This window comes from Dromiciops gliroides, chromosome 3 (assembly GCF_019393635.1).
Source record: "Dromiciops gliroides isolate mDroGli1 chromosome 3, mDroGli1.pri, whole genome shotgun sequence".
NCBI classification, from domain to species: domain Eukaryota; kingdom Metazoa; phylum Chordata; class Mammalia; order Microbiotheria; family Microbiotheriidae; genus Dromiciops; species Dromiciops gliroides.
In genome coordinates this window covers 579686834-579711627 of record NC_057863.1, presented here as the reverse complement: position 1 = coordinate 579711627, position 24794 = coordinate 579686834, and the positions used below count along the sequence as shown (strand labels likewise).

At 47.5% G+C, this 24794-nt stretch overlaps 1 protein-coding gene across 2 annotated transcripts in view; it reads right to left on the bottom strand.

The window, feature by feature from the left end:
• Window positions 1-24794, bottom strand: part of CLPB (caseinolytic mitochondrial matrix peptidase chaperone subunit B) — a 190186-nt gene that overhangs the window by 152963 nt on the left and 12429 nt on the right. The window contains exon 3 of one of the 2 annotated variants that reach the window (XM_043993018.1): window positions 7445-7531. The exons of the other annotated variant lie outside the window; for it this stretch is intronic. Coding sequence (XP_043848953.1) covers window positions 7445-7531 — 87 coding nt within the window. The remainder of the gene's footprint in view (window positions 1-7444; window positions 7532-24794) is intronic. 2 annotated transcript variants of the gene reach the window in all.

Sequence of the window (24794 nt, the reverse complement as noted above, 5' to 3'; positions counted from 1 at the left end):
GATTCCAAGCCCAGTGCTCTCTCCACTATGCCACCTAGTTGCATAAAAGCAATTAAATGCTTACTATGTTGCAGGCACTGTGCTAAGTGCTGGAGATACATATATAGACAAAGATGACAGTACCTCCCCTCAGAGAGTTGACATTTCAGCTGAGGAAAACAACACACTGATCTCCCGGCTGCTCCTCTCACAAGATACTCTTATCTCTTGGCTCTAGGCATTTTCCCTGATTGGCCCCCATGCTTGGCATGCTCTCCCTCCTGGCTTCCTTGGCATTTCTAAGTTCCAGTTAAAATCCCACCGTCCCCTGGAAGCCTGTCCCAATCTCCCTTAACTGTGGTGCCTTCCTTCTATTGATCATTTTCTATTTATCCTGTACGTAGCTTGCTTGTATGTATTTGTTTACACGTTGTATCCTCTCTTAGACTGTGAGTTCCTTGAAGGCAGGGACTTTTATTTTCCTTTTTTTGTATCCCTGGTGCTAGGTACAGAGACTGGCACAAAGTAGGTGCTTAACAAGAGCTCTGTGAAGTAGGTGGTACAAGGATTATTCTGCCCTTTTTACATTCAAGGAACCTGAGGCTCAGAGATTTTGATTTGCCTAAGATCAGATAGCTAATAAATGTCAGAGCCAGGACTCAAATCTAGGTCTTTGACTCTAAGACCAGTGTTCATTTAATACCACCAAATGTCTCTTGTTAGTGCCATGTCATTCAATGACATTCAATTCACAGAATGTTAGAACTAGGAGGACCCCTCTGAGATCACTGATGACTCTACCTCATTTTATAGAAATGAATTTAGCTCATGGGTGGCCCTAGCCAAGCTTCCCTGAACTTCCAATGCATTGTCCTAAAACCTTGTTAGTGGTATGGAAGAAACGGCCACTTTAAACCCTGCTGCACACAAAACCTTCAGAAATCCAGGGACGGCATTCCCGAGGTGGCCCTCAGGGGTAAATGAACTCAATGTGGACATTTACCAAGTGCCTACAAGAGTATCAAGCTCTGTGCTCAATGTTTCTGACACAAAGATGTAAACCAAGTGCCTGTTCTCAAGGAGTCCGGTGAGGATTTATATCTTACCTATCCCTTTCTCCTTAACTCAACTACTTCCTGTCCACACACAGAAAATAAAGAATGCCTCAAATGATGGAATCTACTCATTTAACAGAGGTGGCAACTGAGGCTCAGAGGGAGGAGGTGACCTTGACTGAGTCACACAACTAGCAAGTTGCTGAGCTGAGGTTTAGGCCTGAGGTTCTGGACTCCCAAGTCTAGTGCTCTGTCCCCTATACAGCCTTCTGTCTCTTCTCTGGACTTTGGTATTCTCATGTATGACACTGGGAAAATCATGGACTGGACGGCCTTGCTTCTGACTGCAAGATCCCATAGTCCCTGTCCTGCTTTTATCGTGGGGCTTCATGTATGAATGAAATGGGACACCATGTATAACAACAGGAGGAACTGCAGCTCCAGTTGTTTTAGCACCACATTGTTTCCACAGACCCTTCTTCCTCACAACCGTCCTAAGAAAGCGGCAGGGTTATCAGCTTCACTCCACAGAAGACAGCAAGGTTCGGAGGGCTGATGCCTCCACACTTCCATTTACAGGTGACTCAGTACTGCCTGGAAGCAACTCTTCCAGGTACCTGAAAAGGCTTTGGAGACCATCTTTACTTGAGCTGAGAGTAGGGATGTGGGGGCCCTGAGGGAGGGCTCTCCTGGTGGAGTGATTCCACAATGTGCAGCTGAGTCTCCTTCCAGACTCGGTCTTGCTAGCTCCCAAAGCTCTGTTCTGGTTCACCAAACTCCTGGAATGGTCAACAATCGTCACACTCCATCGCTGATCATTGTCCCCAAGGAAAGGTGGGAGGCTCCCAGGCCATCCTTCTGCGGACAGGCAAACAACAGGGCCTGTGGCTGCCTGGACATCAAAGGTGGTCAAACAGACCCAGTGCCCCCCAGCCCTCCGCCTGCTAAGTCTGACAAATGTCATCTGAAGAAGCATCCCCAAGGAGGTCATGACTTTCCGCTTGTCCCGGCACACATCAAAGTTGGTGCCACACACGAACTCGGCACATGGATTCGAATCGTGCCGCTCGACAGCGGATATTCATCCTTTGTGCTTGGTTTTAATCCTGTGTTTTCCCAAGTAATTAAGCCTTTTTGCTTATGAACTTGTGACTAAGTAAAGCATCTCTGAGAGGTTGTAACATCAAAGCATTTTCTACCGTCTGTCCCGTGTTTGGAGAAATTGGATTTCTTTCTCTTTTCAAATAAAAACTAATTCAATTTAGTTATAGGCTGAGCATATTTACAAGGGCCTTTTAAGGTTACAAGAAGTTGTGGTTGCAACCCTGAGAGAGAGATTCAAGCTTCAGTTGCTTAGGGTCAAACAAGCAAGCACTACACAGGAAAGATAGCACAGCCAAGTCGCAAGAGTGAAGAGAAAGGACCTTAAGGGAACTGTGTTGTAGGGGCTCATCCTAGAGGGGCAGCCTCAGACCTTTCGAAGGTACAAGCCCTTCTACAACATCAACAAGTAGTTCTCTGGGTCTCATTTGACAGTGACAGAGCCATGGAAGCCCATTATTCTATGATACCTCATAGAATCTAAAGTTGGCACCAACTGTAGAAATCATCATGGCTAACTCCCTCATTTAATGTATGAAGAACTCAGACGTAAGGTAGTGAACTGAAGGTCTGAGACCCCAATTCATGTTCATTTGTTTGTTTTTAACCTCAAATCCAGTTCTCTTCCAAAACACCACAACACTGTTAAACTTACTAACAGTTAGGAGGCTCATCTTTACCTTGAGCTGAAATCTGATTTCCTGTAACACTGAAGAATCTCCTTGTGGGCAAGTTCTTTCAAGTCCACTTCCTCCCTGAGCAAGAAGTGCTTCTCTATGACATCAATAAAGAGCCTAGTTCTTGGGCCGCCTGGGTGCGAGCTGAACAAATCTAATTCTTCTGCCACCAGACAGCCCATAGATATGTGAAGATGGGATCAGTGCATCCCAACTCTGCTCTCTGGAGGCTAAACCAGCCCAGGTCCTCTCACTGAGTCCTCCTCGGGCTCATTATCCACTCCTTACCACACACGATGGTGCTCTTTGCTTCCTGTCCTCAACTCAGAGCAGGGCACATAGTAGGTACTGAATAAGAACCTACAAAGAACTAAAGTGACTTCAATTCTGCCCAATATGGCAGATGAAGTAGAGGGCCTTTAAGTCTTTACCATACATTTCAGATGAGTTCTATTTACAGACACGATACTCTAAGAACCTGCTTCTGACTTAACAGTGGGGTTAGTTAACTGATGACTGGTATGCTCATTAGGCCTCAGCCTAGGCATACCTAGCTAGAAGTCCTAAATAACACACTGGCAGACCTGGGAATAAAAGAATACATATGAGCCAGATGTATCCATCGTTATCTTAGGCTCACCAAAAAAAATTTTCTGATGGTCCTAGATAAGACAACAGGTGTCAGGTTAAATACATAACTCACAGAAGAGCCTTATGAAGTCTCTAGTGGAATCCAGAACTGAGCAGGAATACCCTCTACAACTGATGTAATTTGTCTGGTGTTCCTGAACTTAAAAAAAAAAATCTTGTGATAACTGCATTTCTTTCTTTTTTTTTTGGCGGGGCAATGGGGGTTAAGTGACTTGCCCAGTGTCACATAGCTAATAAGTGTCAAGTGTTTGAGGCTGGATTTGAACTCAGGTCCTCCTGAATCCAGGGCCAGTGCTTTATCCACCTAGCTGACCCCAATAACTGCATTTCAATAGAATTGACTTCCTTCGTAATCCGATGTATCTTATTTTATGCATTTAAAAACCTGATTCTGAGGAGTCTTTAGGCTCAGATATACAACATTCCTGAGGATTGGTTATCTAGGGCCTTCATAGGCATATTCTATCAGTCCCAATCAACCCAACAAATATTTGTTAAGGGTCTTGGTGTAAGGCATAGTTCTAAAATTTGAACAACAGGAAAATAACATGGAGTGGCTTAATCTCAAAATAATCTCCCCCTTACTGCCCCACCCTCATGATGGCAGGTATCCTCATTAAGAGTTCTCCACTGAAGCATATCCCAGAGTGCCTCTTCAAAAGGGAAGAGGGGATATACCTCTCATCTACAGAGCAAGTCCTATAACCTAAGCAGAGTGGGAGTGCTGAGAGGTGTGACAGCCTCTGTGGAGGAGGGAGTGCAGAAGAATTGCTCAACGATACCTGATGGGTTGATTTGTGGGCTTGTGGTCAATGAATCAATGTTCACCGAGTACCTACTTTTTTTTTTTTTTTAAGTGAGGCAATTGGGGTTAAGTGACTTGCCCAGGGTCACACAGCTAGTAAGTGTTAAGTGTCTGAGGCTGGATTTGAACTCAGGTACTCCTGACTCCAGGGCCGGTGCTCTATCCACTGCACCACCTAGCTGTCCCCCCCCCCCCTTTTTTAAATTTTAATTTAATTTTTTTTTTTTGGTGAGGCAATTGGGGTTAATTAGTGCTTTATCCACTGAGTACCTACTTTTTATAGAAGAAGAAACTGAGGATAGGAATGGGGAAGAAATATGCTTACAATCACACAGCTAGTTAGGACTAGAGCTGGGACCAGAACCAATCTCTCAAATCCTATACTTTTTATCACACATAAAAAATAGAAAGAAGCACAATGTAATAGAAGGAATAGTTGCTGGAACAGGAGTCAGAAGAAGTGGTTTTGCAGCCTAGCTCTGCCACTATGTCGGTGTGTGAGAACACAGGAAATCATTTAAGTACCTAGACCCCAGTTCATATGGAAAAAGAGAATGAATCAGATGACCTCTAAGGTGTCTTGTAGCTTTAGAAATTTATGAATCTAAAAGATAACTATCTAAGAGCACATGTGATCTCTCTCATCCTCAGTTTCCTCACCTTTGAAATGAGGAGAGTCCTGAGATGGTTGAGGATCAAATAAGAATGTATACGTCAGAGTACTTTGCCAGTCAACAAGTATTCATTCATTAAGCACCTACTATGTACCAGGTGCTGTGGTAGGTAGCAAGGATACAGATCCATAAGTGAGTAAGTCCTGGCCCTGAAGGCCCTCACATTCTAAGAAGGTGAGATAAACTGCACCTGTGGAAGTATTTGCAAATCAAATATAAGGTGAATGTGGAGGGGCAGGCAACAGCACAAATCCTGAAGTGATAAACTGATAGCAGCTGTTATCTGTTCTAAGTACCCGGTGATTGAGTCAGACAGTGAGTGCTGTAAGAAGACTGGAGGGGTCAGCGAAGGCTACCAGGAGGACAGCCCAGAAGGAGCAGTAGGAATCTGGCAGGTAGAAAGGGAAGGAAGCAGCACTCCAATCTAACGGAACAGCACAGCACCACCATCACCCATTTCAATTCAACAATTCAAGAAGCATGGTACCAGTGTTTACTGTGAGCCAGGCACTCTGCCAGGTGTTGGGGATACAGAAACAAAGCTACATGCTACTGGGGGTCGAGGGGGCCGAGCAAAGCATGTTCAAAGACAAATAAACAGAAAGCATATACCAGATTGGATTGGGGGAGTTCTGTAGGAGGTGGCACCTAAGCAGTGTCTCGAAGGGATCTTGGGGATCTCAGAGGTAAAGGTGGAGGAGGAGGGCATGAGCCTTTCAGGGAGAAGGGAGAGCCAGCCCGTGCAACAAAACAGAGGTGAGAAATGGCGTATCACATCAGAGAACAGCAAATGGGCCAGTCAGGTGGTACTGACAAGTGCATGAAGTCAGTCAGTCAGCCAAGAAACATTCATTAAGCTCTTACTGTGTACCAGGCACTGTGCTAAGCACTGGGGATACAAAAAGAGGCAAAAGACAGTCCCTGCCCCCAAGAAGCTCATAGTCTAATGGGGGAGACAATATGCAAATAACTACGAACAAACCATCTCTATATAATGCAGGTTAAATTGGAGATAATCAGCTGAGGGAAGGCATTACAGTTAAGAGGGACTGGGAAAGGTTTCCTATAGAAGGTGGGATTTTAGTTTGAACTCAAAGGAATCCAAGAGGTCACGAGGAGGAGATGAGGAGGAACAACATCTCAGGCAGGGGGGACAGTTCGAGAAAATGCCAGGAGTTGAGAAATGAGGGTCTTGTGGGAGGAACAGCCCGGAGATCAGTGTCACCGGATCAAGGAGTACAAGTGTATGGGGTGAGGGGAGGGGGTTGATGGTGTAAAGAGTAAGAAGACTGGAAAGGTCTTTCAATTTTATTTAAAAGGCTTTAAAAATTACCTAGCATCTTACAAATGCTTGGGGCGCTTTCACATCCACTTGGAGCTTCCTGCACCAAAGGAGGCAGTGTGGTACAATGGCAAGCATCCTCTCTCCCTCCTTGCTGTCTTCCCCTGGATGTGCTCCAGTTTGTCAGCAGGATGGCCAGAGGGGAACGCTGCATTCCTCCGGCGCTGAAAGTCCTGCACGAGCTGGCTCCCTCCTACCCTCCCCACCTTTTCATACATTTCTGTCTTCCATGCCCTGATCTGATTGAAATCCCTTCACGTGACACCCATCTCATGCCTTTGCACTGCCTGTTTCCAAACATGGAATGAATGCCCTTCTTCCTCTTCAGACTGGGGAATCCCCGGTTTACTTCAAGCCTCAGTTTAATGGCACTTTCTACAGTACAAGACCTCTGGTGAGTCTTCCTCCCATGTGCTAGTGACTCCCAAGGTAACTCCACAGCTTACCTTTTATCTCTTTTGTAGATATCTATAGATGTGCATGTTAGCTCTTCTGTTAGAGTAGAAGTTCCCTGAGGGCAGGGACTGTTTTGCTTTGTCTTTGTACCTCCAAAGCCTAGCCCAGTGCCTGGCATATGGCCGGGACTTAATAAATGCTTGTTGACTGATTGTGAAGAAAACAATACTGCAAACCCTTTTGTTGAATGAATTCTTACCTAACCTTTAAAAGCTCAACTTGACTTCTACCTTCTCCAGGAAGTCTTCCCTGATTCCCCACAGGAAGTAATGAAAAGTAATAAAGAAATCTCCTTCCTCGGGTTTCACACAGAACATGTACCTCTGTGATACACCCAAAAGGTCTCATTCTGTTTGACAGTCATTGAAGCATCCCCCACTAGACTGCAGGCACTGTGGCTCATCTAAACTTTACATTCCTCCCCGCCCCCAGACCACCCTGCAGTCCAATAGAGAGGGCTTTGTCCACAAGAAGGGCTTCATAAATGTTGGCTGAACCTTAAAGCAATAATAGGTCGATGGGAGTTCTTCTTCCTCTCCAGCCTGTCCCAGCCTGTCCTGACCCTAACAAAGAACAGCTATGGAAGAGGCTCCTTTTCCCCTGCCTCTGCAAAACCTGGGCCAAGGTGTAAAAGGCACGCCAGTCAGGAAACTGGGAGGGAAGAAGGGGAATGAGGAGAAGGCAAGGGGACCCAGAGCTCTTACCTATAGTTTCTGCTGATCGCTGCCACCATGAGGGCTGTCCAACCCAGCTTGTGCCTGGCATTCACATTGGCACCTTCGGACAAGAGCCTAAAGGAGACAGAGAGTGTTTCACTGCTGAGCTGTGGTTAATGGGCAATCAATCAATCCATCAGCATTTATTATGCATCTGCTTTGTGCCAAGCTCTGTGGTAAGTGTTGAGGACACAAGAGACAAAACCAGTCTGTCCTCTCAAGAAACTTACATTCTCTTGGGAGAAATAACACGTATGCCTAGAAGTACAGGCAAAATAAACACAAGGGGAGGAAAGGCATGAGTATCGACATAGCACCAGGGAAGTTCCCATGCAGGAGATAGCATTTGGGCTGAGCAATGAAAGAAAGTGAAGTGGGCGTCCCAGGCTTGGGGAATGGAAATGTTAAAAGATGGGTAGAGAGAGGAATTTTAGAGCCTGGTAGCTCAATGGTTCCGGAAGGGGGGAAGGGGCGGTTTAGGGGGAAGAAGAAGTTGTTATAGTCACAGATGTAGAACTGTATCAGTGACAAATTTTGCCCAGGAATGGTTCTGCCAACTGCTGGAACCAATACCTGGAAAGGCTGAATGAACTAATTCACCCTAATGTGTGAGTGACTACTGAGAGCATCTGGTGTTAACTCTCCTAGGGGTTATTTATAGGTTTAAAAACAACAACATCCAAAGGAATCAATAATTAGTGCTATTTCTGGCAAACTTAAGTGAAAGCAAAGGCAGTTTCCTGCTGATCTGGCAGGGGTGGGGAAGGAGAATTTGGGGATTAAAAGAAGACTACTATTTAGCCAGGCCAGCCCTACGTGGAAGACTGCCCCAGACTTGTTCCTTTTCCTTCCTCTTTTCCTTCATTAGTAAACCCATATATTCCCTAAAAGTTTGATGATTCTTCAAAGTGGATTCTGCAGGCCTCAGGAGTTGGATGGGTGGGAGATTAGGGAGTGATGGGAAGCAATCCAAGAGGGATCAGAAGGGACTCAGAAATCACAGGATAACAGAACTTATTCAACAACAAGAACAAAAAACCCCACTTTTCCCCCCCCCAAATTTAAAAAAAGATGGAAGCCTCACTGTAGAGAACACAAACGCCAGAGGAACTTGTTGAGTGCTGGTCTGAGGTCACACAGCTAGGAGGGAGACTGGAGGTTACTGGACCAGATCCAATGCTTGGCAGTTCCTTCACTTCCTTAGCCTCCAGGGCTAGCGGAGAACAGGAGAAGCTCAAATTCATCCAACTGTGTCCCCCACAAAGTTAGTGAAGCTCAAATGCGATTCTGGTTGTGACTGTGCATTATAATCTTATAAGGTATGAAGATGATGCCGAATCAGCCAACGATCACTTAGTGAATGTCTATTATGTGCCGTTGTGTTAGCACTGGGAACACAAAGACAAAACCAAAGTCTTTACTCCTGGAGAGTCTCCATTCTCCCTGGGCCTGAGGGGCTTGCAGCCTTTGGGCTGCTGTAGTTGCTGCTGTGAATCCCAGCTGCCAAGGACAAGTAAGGGCATTCAGGCTAACTGGTCTCTGACCAAGAATCCTGTCTAGGACATCCCCAGCCAGGTGCTCACCCAGCCTCGAAGATCTCCTACTACTTAGCAAGGCAACTCATTCCACTTTGGGACATCTGATAGAAAGTTCTTGCCTACAGTGAACTAAAATATGCTTCCCTGAACCATTTCTCCATTTTTTATAGTTTGGCTCTCTAAGGCCATGCAAAACAACCACAATCCCTCTTCCCCATTCAGGAGACAGTGATCATATGTCGCTTCCATGTCCTTTCCTGTTGAGGCCAAACCTAGCTCATGCAACAGATCCTGATTTGGTTCTGTGTCGAAATGCCAGCATCCTGACTAGTTCCGACACTGTAGGACTTGTGAGTTACTTGTGCCTGGGATGAACAACTAAATGAATGAATGATAGCCAAGAAGCAAGATAGAGCAGAAAGCACTGGTCTCGTGTAGTCAGGAAATCTGGGTTAGTGGCTCTCCGGTGCTTAGTCTGTGACCCTGGGCAAATCAGAACTTGAGCCTCAGTTTTCACCTCTGTAAAATGAGAATAATTGGTACTTGCCTCAGAGGGTTGTTTTCATAAAGTGCTTAAAAAAAAATTTATAGTGCTAGAGAAATGTCAGCTGGTACTCCTTTTTTCTTTACTACCCCGGAAGGAGGGGTGCCTAACAGGTATAATTTCAAGTCTTAGTCCCATAAGAAGAGAGAGTGTCCCTGGACTTCTAGGGATAGTGGCTTTGGGAAGACCTGAGATGCAGGATTTTACAAAACCAGGCTGATGTTTGGTTATGCTTGTTTGCAAATCAATGCCCAGCGGGCCCCTCCATTTCAAAGCCCCCTGGCAGCTTCAAGCTGAGAGCCAGCTGAAAGGGCTGCAGAGGCTGGGGAAAAGGCAGGAGGTCCTCCCTGACTGTTTTCACCACGCACAGTGAATTAATCTCTTTTAAAAAGAGCTATGTTTGTGACAGAGCACGGTGGCTCTGGAAAGGTTAGAATTCCATCATGGAGGAGATGATGAGTGGGACATTTAATAGAGACTGCCACTCTGCAAGGCAGCAGGAGAAGCAGCACCTCTCTGCCTCCCGGAACAACAGCAAGGAACCCATCTGGTCAATGCCTTCTGGACCTGACCTCCCTATGCTGGATCCAGGTCTGGGGAAGGGCCAATGGAAAGAGTTCTACTCTGCTGATGAGGCAAGACTAAATTTCCTTTGCTAGCCCCAGTGGAAGTCAAAATCAGTAATTAGCCCCCAAATCTGTGGCCCTGAGAAAGTGTAATGGAAAGAACAGTCCTGCAGTTGTAAGACCTGGGTGTGAATCCCCTGCTCTGCCAACTCTAGGTCCTTGCCGTTTGTAACGTGATTTTTCCATCTCCAACAGAGCTTGCACGGATGACCAAGAACTCCATGATATGATATTCCATGGTCTGTGCTGAAAGACCCCCAGGGAGAGAAAATTGTCTGCTATAGTTTCTAGACTCAGGGAAGGCATCCCTGGCTCTGGTGCTTCTGAGGGGCAGTTTAAATGCCAGTTCTGGTCCTTACTACTTATGGGATTCTGGAGAAGGTGCTTCATCTCTCTCTCCTGGTTTCCTTTTCTGTAAAATGAGGGAGTTAGGACTCTATTCAGCTCCAGATCCCATGACCAAGTGTCCCCTGGCTTTGCTGTTAGGAGCCTCTCCTGAAAGGCAAAAGGAGAGGGGCCTGGGCAAGATCAGAAGGGCGGCCTTGGGCCCTTCTGGGTAAGTGGCTCTCCTCACCCGCAGGTACCTCCCCCATTTTTTTCCTCTTGCTATTTTATTCCTAATCAATAAGGTTCCTAATTGAGCGGTTAGTGAACTTCAATCATACATTGTTCTGGAAGGCTTCTGGGCTCTCAGCTGCTCCTGTGGAAGTGGCTGAGGGAGGGGGCACAACCTTAGTTCTGTCCCTCTTCCCCAATGGAAGGGGCCAAGGGCTGGAGCCAGTGAGCTGTGCAGACAGATCGCTATCTGGGCCACTTAGGCCCTGGCTGGAGACTGGCAGAAGGTGTGTGTTGATAGCAACAACAGACCAGGTCAGGTCCCTCTTACCTGTCGGCTGCTGCTAAGACTCAGCTTTGGGTCCATGAGGAAGGAGATGGGGGCAGGAAGGAAGGGGGACTTCAGAGAGAGCTCCAGATGGCTGACGAGGCCTCATGGGCTAGCCTCCCCAGAAGCTGGGGCAAGCCAGGCGGCAGGCTGGATGGGGCCCCACCCACCTGCTCATTCACTGGGGCTAGGTGTGTCTCCATCAGTCATCTTACTCTTGTGTGTGTTTTATATTACACGGATGCCTTTCCTTCACGGCCCAGCTTGAGTTCTACTGCTCCCTCTTCTGAGAAACTACACTAACTAAAGTTTTCCAAAAGGATCTTTTCAAGGGAATAAATGCACCTGATAAACCTCAAAGTGCTATCTATTGCTATTATAACTCCAGCCCATGGTGATGGGGTCTCCCCCACCACCTCCCGCATTCCTACATGATACCTCCTCTGCTACCTTACCACTTTGCCCTCCTGCCTCACAGAGGTTAGTGAAAAGTCCTGTGTGGACTTTAAGGCATTAGATATGGGGAAGCAGGAGAAGAAGGGGCTTGGTTGAGCTGAAGGAGGTATCTGAAAATTCCTTTTCGAAGAATTTATTTCTGTCAATCATTCAACAAACATTTCTTATCAGCATCTATGCTATGGCTGGGCTAGGCTATGGGAGGGAGAGGAGGTAGGTAAGATCCAGTCTCTTTCTCCCAGGGTTCCTAGCTAGGGAGGCATGACCTGACCACATCAAGTGACCAGGTTCCAACAGGACAACATTCAGAGCTCTCATAAGACAGTCCCAAGAGGGCTTCCTGGAGGAGGCAAGCTGTTCAGCAGGGCCTGGAAGGACTACTGTTCTCTGCCAGCCCCTGCAAGGGTCCTCTTTGGAAACCTGCTCAATGGGCAAACAGCAGGAAACAGGGGAAACCCTTGGCTATGGTGCAGTGGAAAGCCTACTTAACTGGGTGTCGGGAGTTTGGGGGCTGTCAGTAACTTGCTGTGTGACGCTGGGCACTTGGGCTCTGTTCCCATTAGGTGCTTCACTGCCCCTTCTGTATAATGAAAGTGGACTAGATGATCTCTCTGATTCTAAGTCTAAGAAGGCATGCCTGGCAGGAAGGAGAAAGGGGCCGTCCGTCCAGGGAAAGAGCAGTCTTCCCTGGGCTTTGGCCAAGGTAACCTGAGCTCCAGGCTGAGTCTGCACATTCACTTCAGGGCCCCTGAAGGAACAAGGTTTTGTCTCACTGGAAAGTGATGGGCCTTACCCAGGCTGACAAGTGAGAGTAGAGAGCTGAGGGCACCACCTACTGGCACAGACACATGCATATCTCCTCCCCCGAAAGGCAGATTTGGGTTCAAGAGACTAGAATTTGTCAGCCATGGCTTTCTCACAGGGATAGATAGGAAGGAGGGAGCTGGGCCAGACTAGGATGTCTGCAGGCTTGGAATATGGCTATATATGGGGTTCAGACAATGCTATTTGTTCCTTGCACTGCTTGGTCTCAGGCTGGAAAATGGGCCCGGTTCTTTCTATTAGAAAATGAGAGACTGGCCCACTGGTGGTTGGATGATGGGTAATACAACCAGAGGGTTGTAGCTCCCAAACATGGTGCAGGGGGTTGGAGACCCAAAACGGGGCTCGGTCTGTGGTCCAGTTTGGAGCTCAATCTAGGACTGGGGTAGAACTGGCTTGAAGGGGGACCACACCCCCAGTTCTGGTCTCTTAAATAGAGTACAACTGGCCAATTAAATGCAACACCCCGACCACTGCACAACCAGCCTGGACTTACCTGAGATGATATATGAAATTATGGTATATGGTTATGCGAAGGGACAAAGACATTTCTGGAAGGGCTACTCCCAGTGCACAGTGCCTATCCATTTCTGTCTGAGTTTTTCTGTCCTGGAGCCTGAGCCGCAGTCTAACATTTTTCTCTGTCTCTCAAGACTGTTAATGGCTTGCATTCCTACTTGTTCAATGGCACTAAAAAAGCCTGATGGCAGGAACCATAGTTCCCTTTTGGCAAATTCAAATTCAACACATACACCAAGCAAGCTCCTACTATGCGCACAGCACTGAGGAAGGGGGAAGCTATAAAATCAGGTCCATCTTGGTCCCTGGCCTCAGAAGCTCACAGTCAAGTCTGAGGATAAGATACAAACATAGATAACGATGACAGAGGACTTCATGAGCCAGGTGCATTTCAGACACACAGGTGGCTTCACTAAATGCCTGAAAGGCCACAAACGGGAAGCAGCAGAGAGGGCAGGCTCGTTCTGTAGGGCCCAGAGAGGAGAGCCAACACCAATGAGGAGCAATGGGGAGGCAGATGCCTGATAAGAAATGTGAATAGGGGAGTAACTTTCCTTGTAGAATGGGTCTGCTGTCCCTGGAAGTGCTTGCACAAGCTGGCGGGTCCTGTATTCTTGTCCTTGTGGGAGGTAAACTAAATCTTCTTTGGTCCCATCCAGCTTTGCGAGACTGATTCTACTGCTCTAAGATTCTGAGATTACAGGATTCAGGGTCAGTTATCACAGAAGTATTCCAAGATTCTATGCAGATGTATTATAGAAATGTGACTGGATGGGCTGCCTGCTTTTTTAAACCCGTGCTGTTAGGATGACTGATTCCCAGGTGTCTTTCCCGTCTTGGGCTGCAGGGCTGCCCTAATCCACGAGAGGCCCTCCTCCTCCTCCTCCTCCTCCTGGGCTTTCTTTGATAGGCTGGGTCTGCACGCCACTGTGGTAATCCCCAGGGTGCAGGGCAGCGGGAGGGCCCCCATAGTGCCCCCTTCCCCAACAAAAGGACATTCAGATGGAAGCTCAGAACAAGCCCAGAAGAGGATTCTTATGCAACTTTCCCAAGTCCCCCTCCAACCCACATGAATGCCGGATTGAGGAGGCCACTCAACATCAGCTGCCTGATCCCCCTTCTCCTGCTGTGCTGGTTCTGAAGAAGAAACAGTGCCTTCAATCCATCAATCAATCAACCAGCTAGTCTATACTGGGCCCCTCCTCCCCAACCCCCCACTGGTGGGCTCTGTGCCCAGTCCGGCCATCAGGAAGAGAACCAGAGAATTCAGGCCCGAATCCCAGCTCTGCTGCTTACAATCTGGGTGACTCGGGCCAAGTCGTGCCATTTCTCTGAGCCTCAGTTTCCTCATCGGTTACAAGAGGACTTTGGACTAGACAGCCTATGAGGTTCCTTCCAACTCTATGAGCCTAGTAGTCTGAGAGTCTAGGACAGTTTGTATTCCACTGGTCTCTACCGGTCTCTTCTTGCTTTGACAGGAATGTTATACCTCACACCACTGCTGTACCTGGAGCCACCCAACACAAGGAAAAGCTCTGTGAGAGCAGGGACTGTCCGTGCTTCATCTACACTGTGCCAGACTGAGGCTCCAAGAGACACAGGCACTCAGAGAAGGGAGAAATCCCTTTGGGTTGACATGATCAGGGAGGAGAATAAGCCAGTAAGGAACAACAATGGCTGGAAGAGAAGGGGTATGGTAGAGGTACAATTAGGGAAGAAGAGGAGGAGGGAGAGGAAGGGAGAGAAGTAGACTGAAGAAACTAATGCCAGAGGGGAGTACAGTGTCAAAAAAGCAACTGCTAAGGTCCAGACAACAGTCAATGCGAAAAAGAGCCAAGGCTTGCAGTGAATGGCAATACAAATCAATAGCGTGACCTGGCAGCCAAAACCAGATGTCATTTCAGACTGGACCTAGAGAGGCCTAGGATCCAGGATGAGAGACATGGCCTCTGGCCTGGTCACGTCACACATGGAGGCTGGCAGTGAAACAGGATGATTAGAAGACATTCTATCAAGTGTCCCTTCCACTCTGGCTGAAAGTCAGAGAAGCCTGGGGCTGGAGTCCAAGACCTACTGCCACTACCTGCGGTCTCACTCTGGCAAAGTCTCTTCTTCCCCTTTCGGAGTCTCAGTGGTCTGTGTCCAATCTCTGTCTTTCCCATCTCCCAGGACTGGTGGGAGGGCCCAAGGCAATCAAGTGCTTCTGAGAGCACTTTATCACCAGAGTATCTTAAGTCGATGTGAGTTGCTATTATTGTTCCTACTGAGCAAAAACTGGTAAGCTTTTCCAAGCTGGTGTAGCATATTGAGCAAGTACAATAGTGAGCTATCATAGAGCGCTTTTTAAGGCTTACAAAGTGCTCTCCGTAAGTCGTTTCACTGTGACCCTCACAACAACATGTGAGGCAGATGAGGAAACTTATTTAGTTGATCTGCCCAGGGTCACACCACTGGGCAGTAACTGAGGAAGGATCTGAACTTAGGTCTTCCTGACTCCAAGTCCAGTGTTCTGTCCACAGCTCCTCTGAGCTGCCCGGAGATGGGTGGACTAAGGTTGCAGGGAGCAGTATGGCTAAGTGTGGGAGGGCCACCAAGAGGCTCGGTCTCAAAGGGACGAATTCTTTTTGGTCACAGATTCAAGAACTCTCTCTTCATGACCTCATCAGCCCTCTGGGCTTTCATGACTCTCTCCACAGGGGACTCCCTCATCTATTTGCCCAGCCCTAGTCTCTTGAGCTTGAGGCTCATCTTACCAACTGCCTTCTGGACATTTGAACTGTATGTGCCACAGGCACCTCACACTCAGCGCATCTAAAACAGAGCCCATCATCTTTCCCCTCAAACCCACCCCTTTATTTGCTGAAGATGACATCATTCCTTCTATGCCCCTATAGTCACCACCTCAGTCATCCCTGACTCCTCATTCTTCTCCCTTCCCTCCTCTATCCAACATGGGGCCAAGTTTTGTTATTTCTGCCTCCATCCCATCTCTCCTCTCCATCCCTTCCTCTTTATTCCCAGCCTCCACCCCAGTGCAGGCCCTGTCACCTCATTCCCTCCAAGAGCCTCGTCATTGTTCTTCCTGCCTTATCCCTCCCCTTGCCAACCCTTCCTCCACAGAGCTGCAAAGGACAGGGCTCACCACTATTCAAACCCCAGGCGTTCCCTCATCTCTAAGGCAAAATACAAGATCCTCAGTTAGGTGTTTAAAGCTCTGGCTCCAGCTGACTTTTCCTGCCTTGTTAGAGATCACTCACTTCCCTTCAGGCCTGCTTGAGTCTAGGCAAACCGGCTTTCCAGCTGGTCCTCGCATGGGCCCTGCCTCCTGTCTCTGTGCTTTCAGCACTGTTCCCCCTGCCTAGAATGTGCTACCTCTTCAAAGCTCAGTTCAAACACCATCTCCTTGCCCAGTGCCCTCTCCCCCGCCAAGTTATCTGGGACTTATTTTGAATATGCAGATGTTGGTCTCCCTGGACAGACAGTAAGCTCCCAGAGGGCAGGGGCTGCTGCACTTTGTCTCTGGATCATCTCCAGGGCAGAGCAAAGTGCCTGTGGCATCCTCGATGCTCAATAAATCCTTGCACACAGACCGAGACTGAAGGAATACCTACTCCGATCAAACTACAGAGCCCTGCCTCCCCTCCTCCCTGCTTTGATCTGGCCCTGTGATTTCAGAGGGACAGAATCAACTCAACTGTGGCTTAAAGTCTCACCCAGCTGCCAAGGTCATGGGCTATTATAGGTCACGGGAGTCTTCCTGACCCCAAGGCTGCTACACGGCCTCTCTCCTTTGGGAATTAAAATATTCTTACTTTGAGGGACAGGAAATAAAAAAGAGATAGTGTGCTCCCCAAAGATCAAATCCCCATAGCCAAACAGATCCCAGCCTGCCTCTACCTCTTCAAACACAGGGCCATTTCTGGTACAAATAAAGAAGTCCAAAGATGCTGGGCCACAGATTTGTGGGCCCTGGTGAAACTGGGTCTGTGCCAAGTAACAGAGCTCCACCGAGATGAACAAATGAGCCCCGGAGTAGGGGGTGATGATCTCGGGGCCGCTGGCAGCACTTTGCCAGCCACAAAAGCCCATGCCCAGCACTGCTCCTGCCTTTAACATCACTGCAGGGTGTTGGAAAATTCACACATCTCCCAGCCAAGGGAAGTTTAGGTTCCCATTGCCCAAGTGCCATCATTAATATTTCCCCATCCTTCCTTAATGATAGGACAATCGATAAACAGACAGCCACTCTTCGGGCCCTAGACAGCCAAATGCATTTACCAGCCGGGTTTTTTTTTTTTTTTTTGATGTAATTAGATAAACTCCCCAGATCGATGTGCAGGACCGTTACCTATGTTGGGAGCAAAGGCGGTCCCACTGGCAGGCCCCCTTCCTGACACCTGGGCTGCAGGACCAGGCCAACACCTCTCCTGAAAGCAACAATGGGCTTCTAACTGCACCATACTGCAAGCCAGAAACCAGGGTAAATTGGATGGGCTCAGAACGAAATGTAATACAGATTTTTTTTTAAAGTTTTATTGAGTCATGATGTAAATGTGGTTTTTTGGCTTTGTTTTCTTAATCAATGACCAGTGAACCGGTCTAAAAGGCCAACAGATTATTATGGAGGAGGCAGAGACTAGCAGGAAGAATGACCACAAGAGTCAGAGGACCCCAGCTTTTAATCCTGGCTCAGCAATTTACAACCTAGGTAATCTTCAACAAGACATTCAACATCTCTGAGCCTTAGTTGCTTCATTTTTTTTTTTGGGGGGTGAGGCAATTAGGGTTAAGTGACTTGCCCAGGGTCACATAGCTAGTAAGTGTTAAGTGTCTGAGGCCACATTTGAACTCAGGTCCTCCTGACTCCAGGGCTGGTGCTCTATCCATGTTTCATTTTTAAGAGAGGCTGTGGTCTAGAATCCAGATCAGGGTTCTTAACTCAGGGCTCATGGAACCTCAATGGGAATAAATCTCTAATATGAAAAAGTCACTTTCAATTAGGGCTTACTAGTTTGTTTTTGTTTTTTTTTGGCTGGGCAATGAGGGTTAAGTGACTTGCCCAGGGTCACACAGCTAGTAAGTGTCAAGTGTCTAAGGCAGGATTTGAACTCAGGTCCTCCTGACTCCAGGGCCTGTGCTTTATCCACTATGCCACCTAGCTCCCCATGCTTACTATTTATAAAATGATTTCCTGGATATGAAGTTGGTTGGGGAAAAAAATTGTATCTTTATTTTCATTAACTTTGAATGGAAATTTGGCATTTTCCTCAATCAGGAATAAAGGAAATAAACATTATTCTGAGAAGGGGTGCAAAGGTTTCACCAGACAACCAAAGGGGTCTATGACACAAAAGGGATTAAAGAACTTCTGAGAGAGAATTTTTATGGTCCCTCTTGACTAAACTGTAGGATCCCAGGGCCTCCAAACTGGCTCAAGTCCCTGATCTGAAGAGCAAACCCTTCATTTTTTATCATGGTTTGCTTCTGGATTAGAATAAATGGATCTCTTGACTGGAAGATAAAGGCATGGCCACCATTAGGGAGAAAAATGCAGGCCTGGAGAGTGTGAGAGAATGCTGTGCAGACAGCTCCACTCCCCTTCCTAAAGCACTTTTCTCACAACATAAGCTTGCAGGGAAAAAAATAGTATAATGTTATCCCCCTTTTTACAAAGGACAAAACAGTGGCAGAAGTGAAATGACTTGTTCAGGGTCACACAGAAAATGTGTCGGAATAAGGACTTGAACTCAGGTGAGCAGACTCCAAGTCTAGGGTTCTTCCCCCTACACATGATCTCTTCTCTCCCCAGCTGTACAGCTAACAACCCACCTATGATTTCTCATCCTGTGCAACTGCTCCTGTCCACTCATCCATAAGAGGCTCTGCCTAATACATCCTAGGCTTTTCAATTTGGGCCCCAGGGCAGCACTGGGGCTCTGCTCTCACTCCATGAGCAGCTGTTTCCCCCATCTGCCAGTCTCTTGGATGTTTTTCACCCCATTCCCTGAGTTCCATTCTGTAGCAGTGTGTCTCATGAGACAAAGTTTTCTGTCACCTGTCTTGCTTGCCAACTCCTTTACTTGCCTTTCCTTCCATTTAGGTGCAACTTCCTTAGGTCTGGGGCAGCTAGTGGTACAGTGGATGGAGCATTGGTCCTGAAGTCTGGAAGACATAATCCTGAGTTCAAATCTGGCCTCAGCCACTTACTAGCTGTGTGACCCTGGGCATGTCACTTAACTCTGTTTGCCTCCGTTTCATCATGAGGCACATTGGTAGTGATGAAGTTGTCTGAGCATTGTATTCACCAACCAATACACACTGGGTGTCATCTTCACTTAATTGTTCATACAGACTAGCCCTTGGAGGTAGCCAGACTGTGGCTGATAAGAGCAATACAAGTTCAGAAGGCTCTGCTGCAGGTTGGACACACTGTGCCTTGATCCCAGCATAGTGATGTCATTTTGGGCCTAGTTCAGAATGAAGGCCAACAACCAACCAACCGTGTGTCAGTGTTGTGGAGGACACAAGAGGAGGTTTCAAGAGTGTCCGGGCTGAAAGGGACCCTTGTAGATCAAGTCCAAACCACTCATTTTATAGGCCCAAGCATCTGATAGACTCACTTGAGGTGACCTGGAAGCCAGATTTCCCTTGCCTGCTTCCTTATCCCGTAGTCATTCTGCTGGTGCTGTCAGCATCACCGCCCTCAAGCAGCTCACTGTCTAGTCGGATAAATGGGACTCATCCCTGATACAATTATACATAATCTAAGGTAGTACAGACATGTTATTAAGGCCTAAGCAGACGCTACAGGCGAGAGAGTGGACCTTCCCTGTCCATCATCTGCCAGACTGAGTTCTTAACTCTAAAAGAGCTGTGTCAGTCCCATCTAACAGGGGCCAGAAGATATTAAGAACAAGGCACCATGATGCTTAGGGAGAACACATAAGGCAACAAGGTCATGGTCTCTATCCTTACATCTGTTATAGACAGGGAACAACAGAATCAGAGACTCTAAAACCCAAAGGATCTTAATCCTCATTTCACAGTCCCTGAGCCAGGAGGGAGCAAGGTATAGGAGAAGGAGAATTGCATTGGAATCCTACCACTGGTCAACACTTACTAGCTAGCTCATCACAGGCAAGTCACTTTATCGTTGTGCCTCAGTTTTTTCATTTGTGAAATGGGGATAGTAAACATTTAGACCACCTACTTACTGCATAGTATTATTATGAAGAAATGATTTGTAAATTGTATAAATGTGCATTGTTATTTTAACTACAAAATCCCAGAACCAAAGAATCTTTAGAATTAAAGTGTCTCAGGGCAAGACACTGCAGAAGGAAATGGCAAACCACTCTAGTATCTTTGCCAAGAAAACCCTAAATGGGGTCCAAACAAGTCAGACACAACTGAAATGAGTGAACAACAACAACAACAACAAGGGAGCTAGAAGGGGCCTTAAAGGCTGGCTAGTCCACCCTCCTTCCAGTGCCAGAATCCTTCCCAGTCTCTGCCTGGACACTCCCAGGGACAGGAAGCTCGTGGGCCCCAGGAGATGGCTCATTCCAGTGTGGGTCAGCTGGAAAATTCTTTCTTATGATAAGCTGAAATTTGCTCTTTTCTAACTTCCTCTCATTGGTCCTAGGACTATCTTATTTAGCCACAAAGAATGAGTTTGCTCTCCCCCTTCCATATAACCTCAATAATGTCCAACAGATGACAAAAAGACCACATATATACACATACATATGTACACTCTGCTGAGAACAAGATGTACTGAGGAAGATCAAATGCATTCATTCAAAAAAGGTTAATCAGGGACCTGGTGCCTTTGATTTATAAAGCGAAGGATTTTATACATATCGAGTCACCTAAGTGCTTCTAAAAGGATTTGGTTAACACACAACTTTCAGGAGCATGGCTACTATGTTTAGAAGAGCAGTGAACCTGGAGAACCTATGGCAGGCTGGAGGCTGAGGGCAAAGGTGAAGGTCCAGGAATCCCACCTATGGGACGATGGAGAGCAGAAGTCTCAGATATCTGTCTTCCTTCATTCTAATCAGTCTAGAGTTAATCAATCACCCAGCAAGCATTTATTATTGATCTTCTACTCTATGCTGGCCATCGTGTTAGGTGCTTGGGATACAAAGACTTGTCTTGTCCTCGAGGAACTTACATTCTAAAAAGTGAGAACGCAGGAATATACAGAACAGATACAAGTTGGCCTTGGTGGGGGAAGGGGGATGAGACACTAGCAGACAGTGAGGCAGGGGCTGGAACAGGCCACTGGTGGCTCACTTCATGATAGACCCCCAGCTTCTCGGAACAGGCCGCACTTCAGGCGGAGGCTATTTGGTTCCCCAGGCAGTGTTACCATAGAGGAGGCCATGCTGGACTGACAGCAGCCTGAGCAGTGGGTGACTGTCCTGGATAGAGGGAAACTGCTGGATAAGTCCCCAGGGACAGGCATGGGAGCTCAGTAATCTGTCTGCATGCTTCAGGATAAAGGCCAGGCTCACAAGCTGGCGAGCTCTGGGGCTACAGGAAGCCTATCAATGAGATATTAAGAAAATACTACTACATTCAGGGCCTTGTGCCTGGTGCTAAAGCCATGGAGATTAAAAGAGGACACCGGTCCTCTTTTAATCCAGAGCAGCTTTTCATTTAATAGAGGGATAGGACAGGCCCATAAAGAAGCATGATCCAAGGTCGTGTGTGATGAAGACAAAGAGCTGTGAGACACTAGATGAAGCCAGGGGGAGGGGGTGGCATCAGGAAAGGTTTCATGGCAGAGGTGACCCCTGAGCAGAGCCTTGAAGGAGAAGTAGGAGGTCAAGTGCAGAGATGCGACGTAACAGCCTGCACGCATGCAGGGAGGTGGGAAAGAACAGGATGAAATTGGCGACTCAGTCTGGCTGAACTCAGTAGATGGAGGCTTTTCTGGACCACCCCAGGGCAAGGAGATGTGTGCTTCCTTTGGGCTCCTTTTGCCCTGTTATGGCACAGAACTAATAATTCAAGGGAGCATCCAACGGGTTCTTCTAGGTGTGGATTTAATCTCAGGGGCTGTTATCATTTGGGGGTCTCAGAATCACATGCCAAAAATGAAAGGCAATCTGGTCCAAACCCCTTCATTTTACAGATGTGGAAAGAGGTTTGGCATGTAAATGACTTAATCTAATGGCAGTGAACTTTTTCAGTGATTTGTATTTTCTTCAGTTGTAGAGGTGAATCCTCCACTTATACAACCCAAGATCACAACAAGCCTTCTTAGGAGAGCTTCAAGAGGGATGAGAAAATAATGGTGCTGCAGCAGGCTGGTGGGGAGTAGCCTCTCTGGACTTGGCCAGGCTGGTCTCTGGACGACCAGAAAAATCCTTTCCATTTTGGCAGGCTCTTTGAGAGCTACTCCTCTCTTGGCATAGGCTCAGGGTTGCCACAAGGTCATGAGAAGACATTAGAGTAGGATGAGAAAGGAGGGCCTCAAGTCAGCTAAATGAATAGCAGAAGTGTGGCCTCTCTCCCATATCTGCTGCCTCCTATTCAATCCAATCCGACTTTCTACCTGGTGCTCAAGGTTGGAATGGGGCCTTAGAGAGTGTCTAGTCTAACCATCCTTCCAGTGCATCCCCCACGATCTGCTTGAGGAACTACAGTTCCCACTTTGCTTATCTTTTACAGGACCAAGGGTGAAGGTTACCCAACTCCTGAGAGAGAGGTGATGGCCTGGGGGTGCAGACAAAGACATGTAGGTTTTGGACAGGGCCAACGGGAGAATATTTGTTACAAGAATTTTTTCTTCTTCTTTTTCAGTGGGGGAAGGGGAGGTAGGCCCACAACAGTGGAGGGCTCTTTCTAGAAGCATCCTGTTCCACCATGAGACAGCTCAGATCGTTAGAATGTCCACCCTCCCTTCATGAACTGAAATATGTCTCCCTGTGGTTTTCCTCACGGCTTATAATTTGTACACCACCTAAGCAAAGTGAATGTCTCCTCCTCACGATATTGAAAGATGGTGATTGTGTCCACTGCGGGTCCACCCTCGCTCAAACCTCAGGCAAACCTCCATCCAAACTGTATCTCCAGTTTCTTGGAATGATTCTGTTGTGGCATGGCTTCATGTTCCCTTCCTATCCAAGGTGCCCTCCTCTGGAATCACTCCAGCCTGTCGCTGTCCTTCCCTAAGATGTGGTGCTGGGTCACAGACATCTCTGCGGCCCTCAAGGGGCTCAGTGCTGGGCCTTGGTGTAGACACGGTGGGAAACAAGTGAAACTCTTAACTGATCAATAGAACAGATATATAATAGGCAAGGAACTCTCTCTGTCTCATAAACATCCACCCACACATCTCCCAAGTTCAGGAAACCAGGCTCCCTTCATTAGGCAGCATCTGGGCTCCTAAATGGCTGGGTTAATCAGTCTAAGAGGCCGGGGTGCAGAGTAATCGAGCCTCTTGGGAGAAGGGAAGGCCTGCTGTTTTGCCTTTCACCTTGTTGCACTCAGAAGGTAACAGGAGCTGAGCTTGAAAGCCTTTCTCCATCTGGGCTATCACCACAGAAACAGCACAACTGACTTTCCCGTCCTGGCCCCCTCCTCGTCTATCCCCCTCTCCTCCCCACCCTGGGCTGGCCAGATGTGCTTTGTTTCTCTGGGCCATCTCCGGAGTTCTGGGTGAGTGCCTCACTGAGATGCAGCAGCCTCAGTCCCTTAGAGGAGGGAGCCCGGAGGGCATGTTTGAGTTTGAGCTCAGCCTCCGGGAGCCACCCCCTCCCCTCCCCACAGGTGGGAGCACAGCAACCAGAAGCGGGGACTTTTCCAATGACAATGGCTTCTGCTGGAATGGCTGAAAAGGGGTCTTTGGCCTGGTCTACTGTGTCAGTACAATGTGGGGTGGTAGAAAGATTCCTAGGAATGAAGGTGGAAGATTATCTGGGTTCAAGTCCTTGTTTTACCACTTACTAGCTATGTGACCTTAGGTAAGTAACTTTACCTCCCTGGGTCTTAGTTTCCCCATCTGTCAAAATGACAGGGTTGAGGGGGGTGGCTAGGTGGCGCAGTGGATAAAGCACCGACCCTGGATTCAGGAGTACCTGGGTTCAAATCCGGCCTCAGACACTTGACACTTACTAGCTGTGTGACCCTGGGCAAGTCACTTGACCCCCATTGCCCCGCAAAAACCCCCAAAAAACCAACCAAACAAACAAACAAACAAAAATGACAGGGTTGAACTAATTCTCTAAGGTTTCTTCCAGCTGTTGGATAATTGGGGGAAGGGACACTGAAGAACATGTCTCGGGCAGTTTGGGGCTGGAATTCAGGGGCAGGAGGTAAAGCTCTCCAAAGGGAATAGCAGACATGCTTCCTATCACTTTAGGGTTAGTGAATAATGTCTATACAGGATAAACTAATGCCTTCCTACTCATGTGCAAGGCCCTGAACTGTAGGAAAACAAGGTTTAATATGAGCCAGCCATTAGAGATCATCCGATCCAATGCCCTCATTTTACAGACAAGAAAACTGAGGCCCAGAGAGGTTGAGTGATTTCAGTTGATATTTAGGCTTTGAGACTAAGCTAGATAACAGAGCAGACAGATACGTATATATACACACAGAGAAAAGAAAAATGCATGGTGACATGGGTACCTGTCAGTAACCTGAGGAGTAGGAACGAGGGGATGGTAACAGATAATATTTGTGGGGCGGCTTGGTGGGGCAGTAGAAAGAGCACCAGCCCTGGATTCAGGAGTATCTGAGTTCAAATCCGGCCTCAGACACTTAACACTTACTAGCTGTGTGACCCTGGGCAAGTCACTTAACCCCAACTGCCTCACCCCAAAAACAACAACAACAAAAAACCAGATAATATTTGTAAAGCACTTGGCAAACCTTAATATGTTGTTGTTATTAAGTGGAGAGGCAACATGGTAAAGTGGACAGAGTGCTGCGCTTG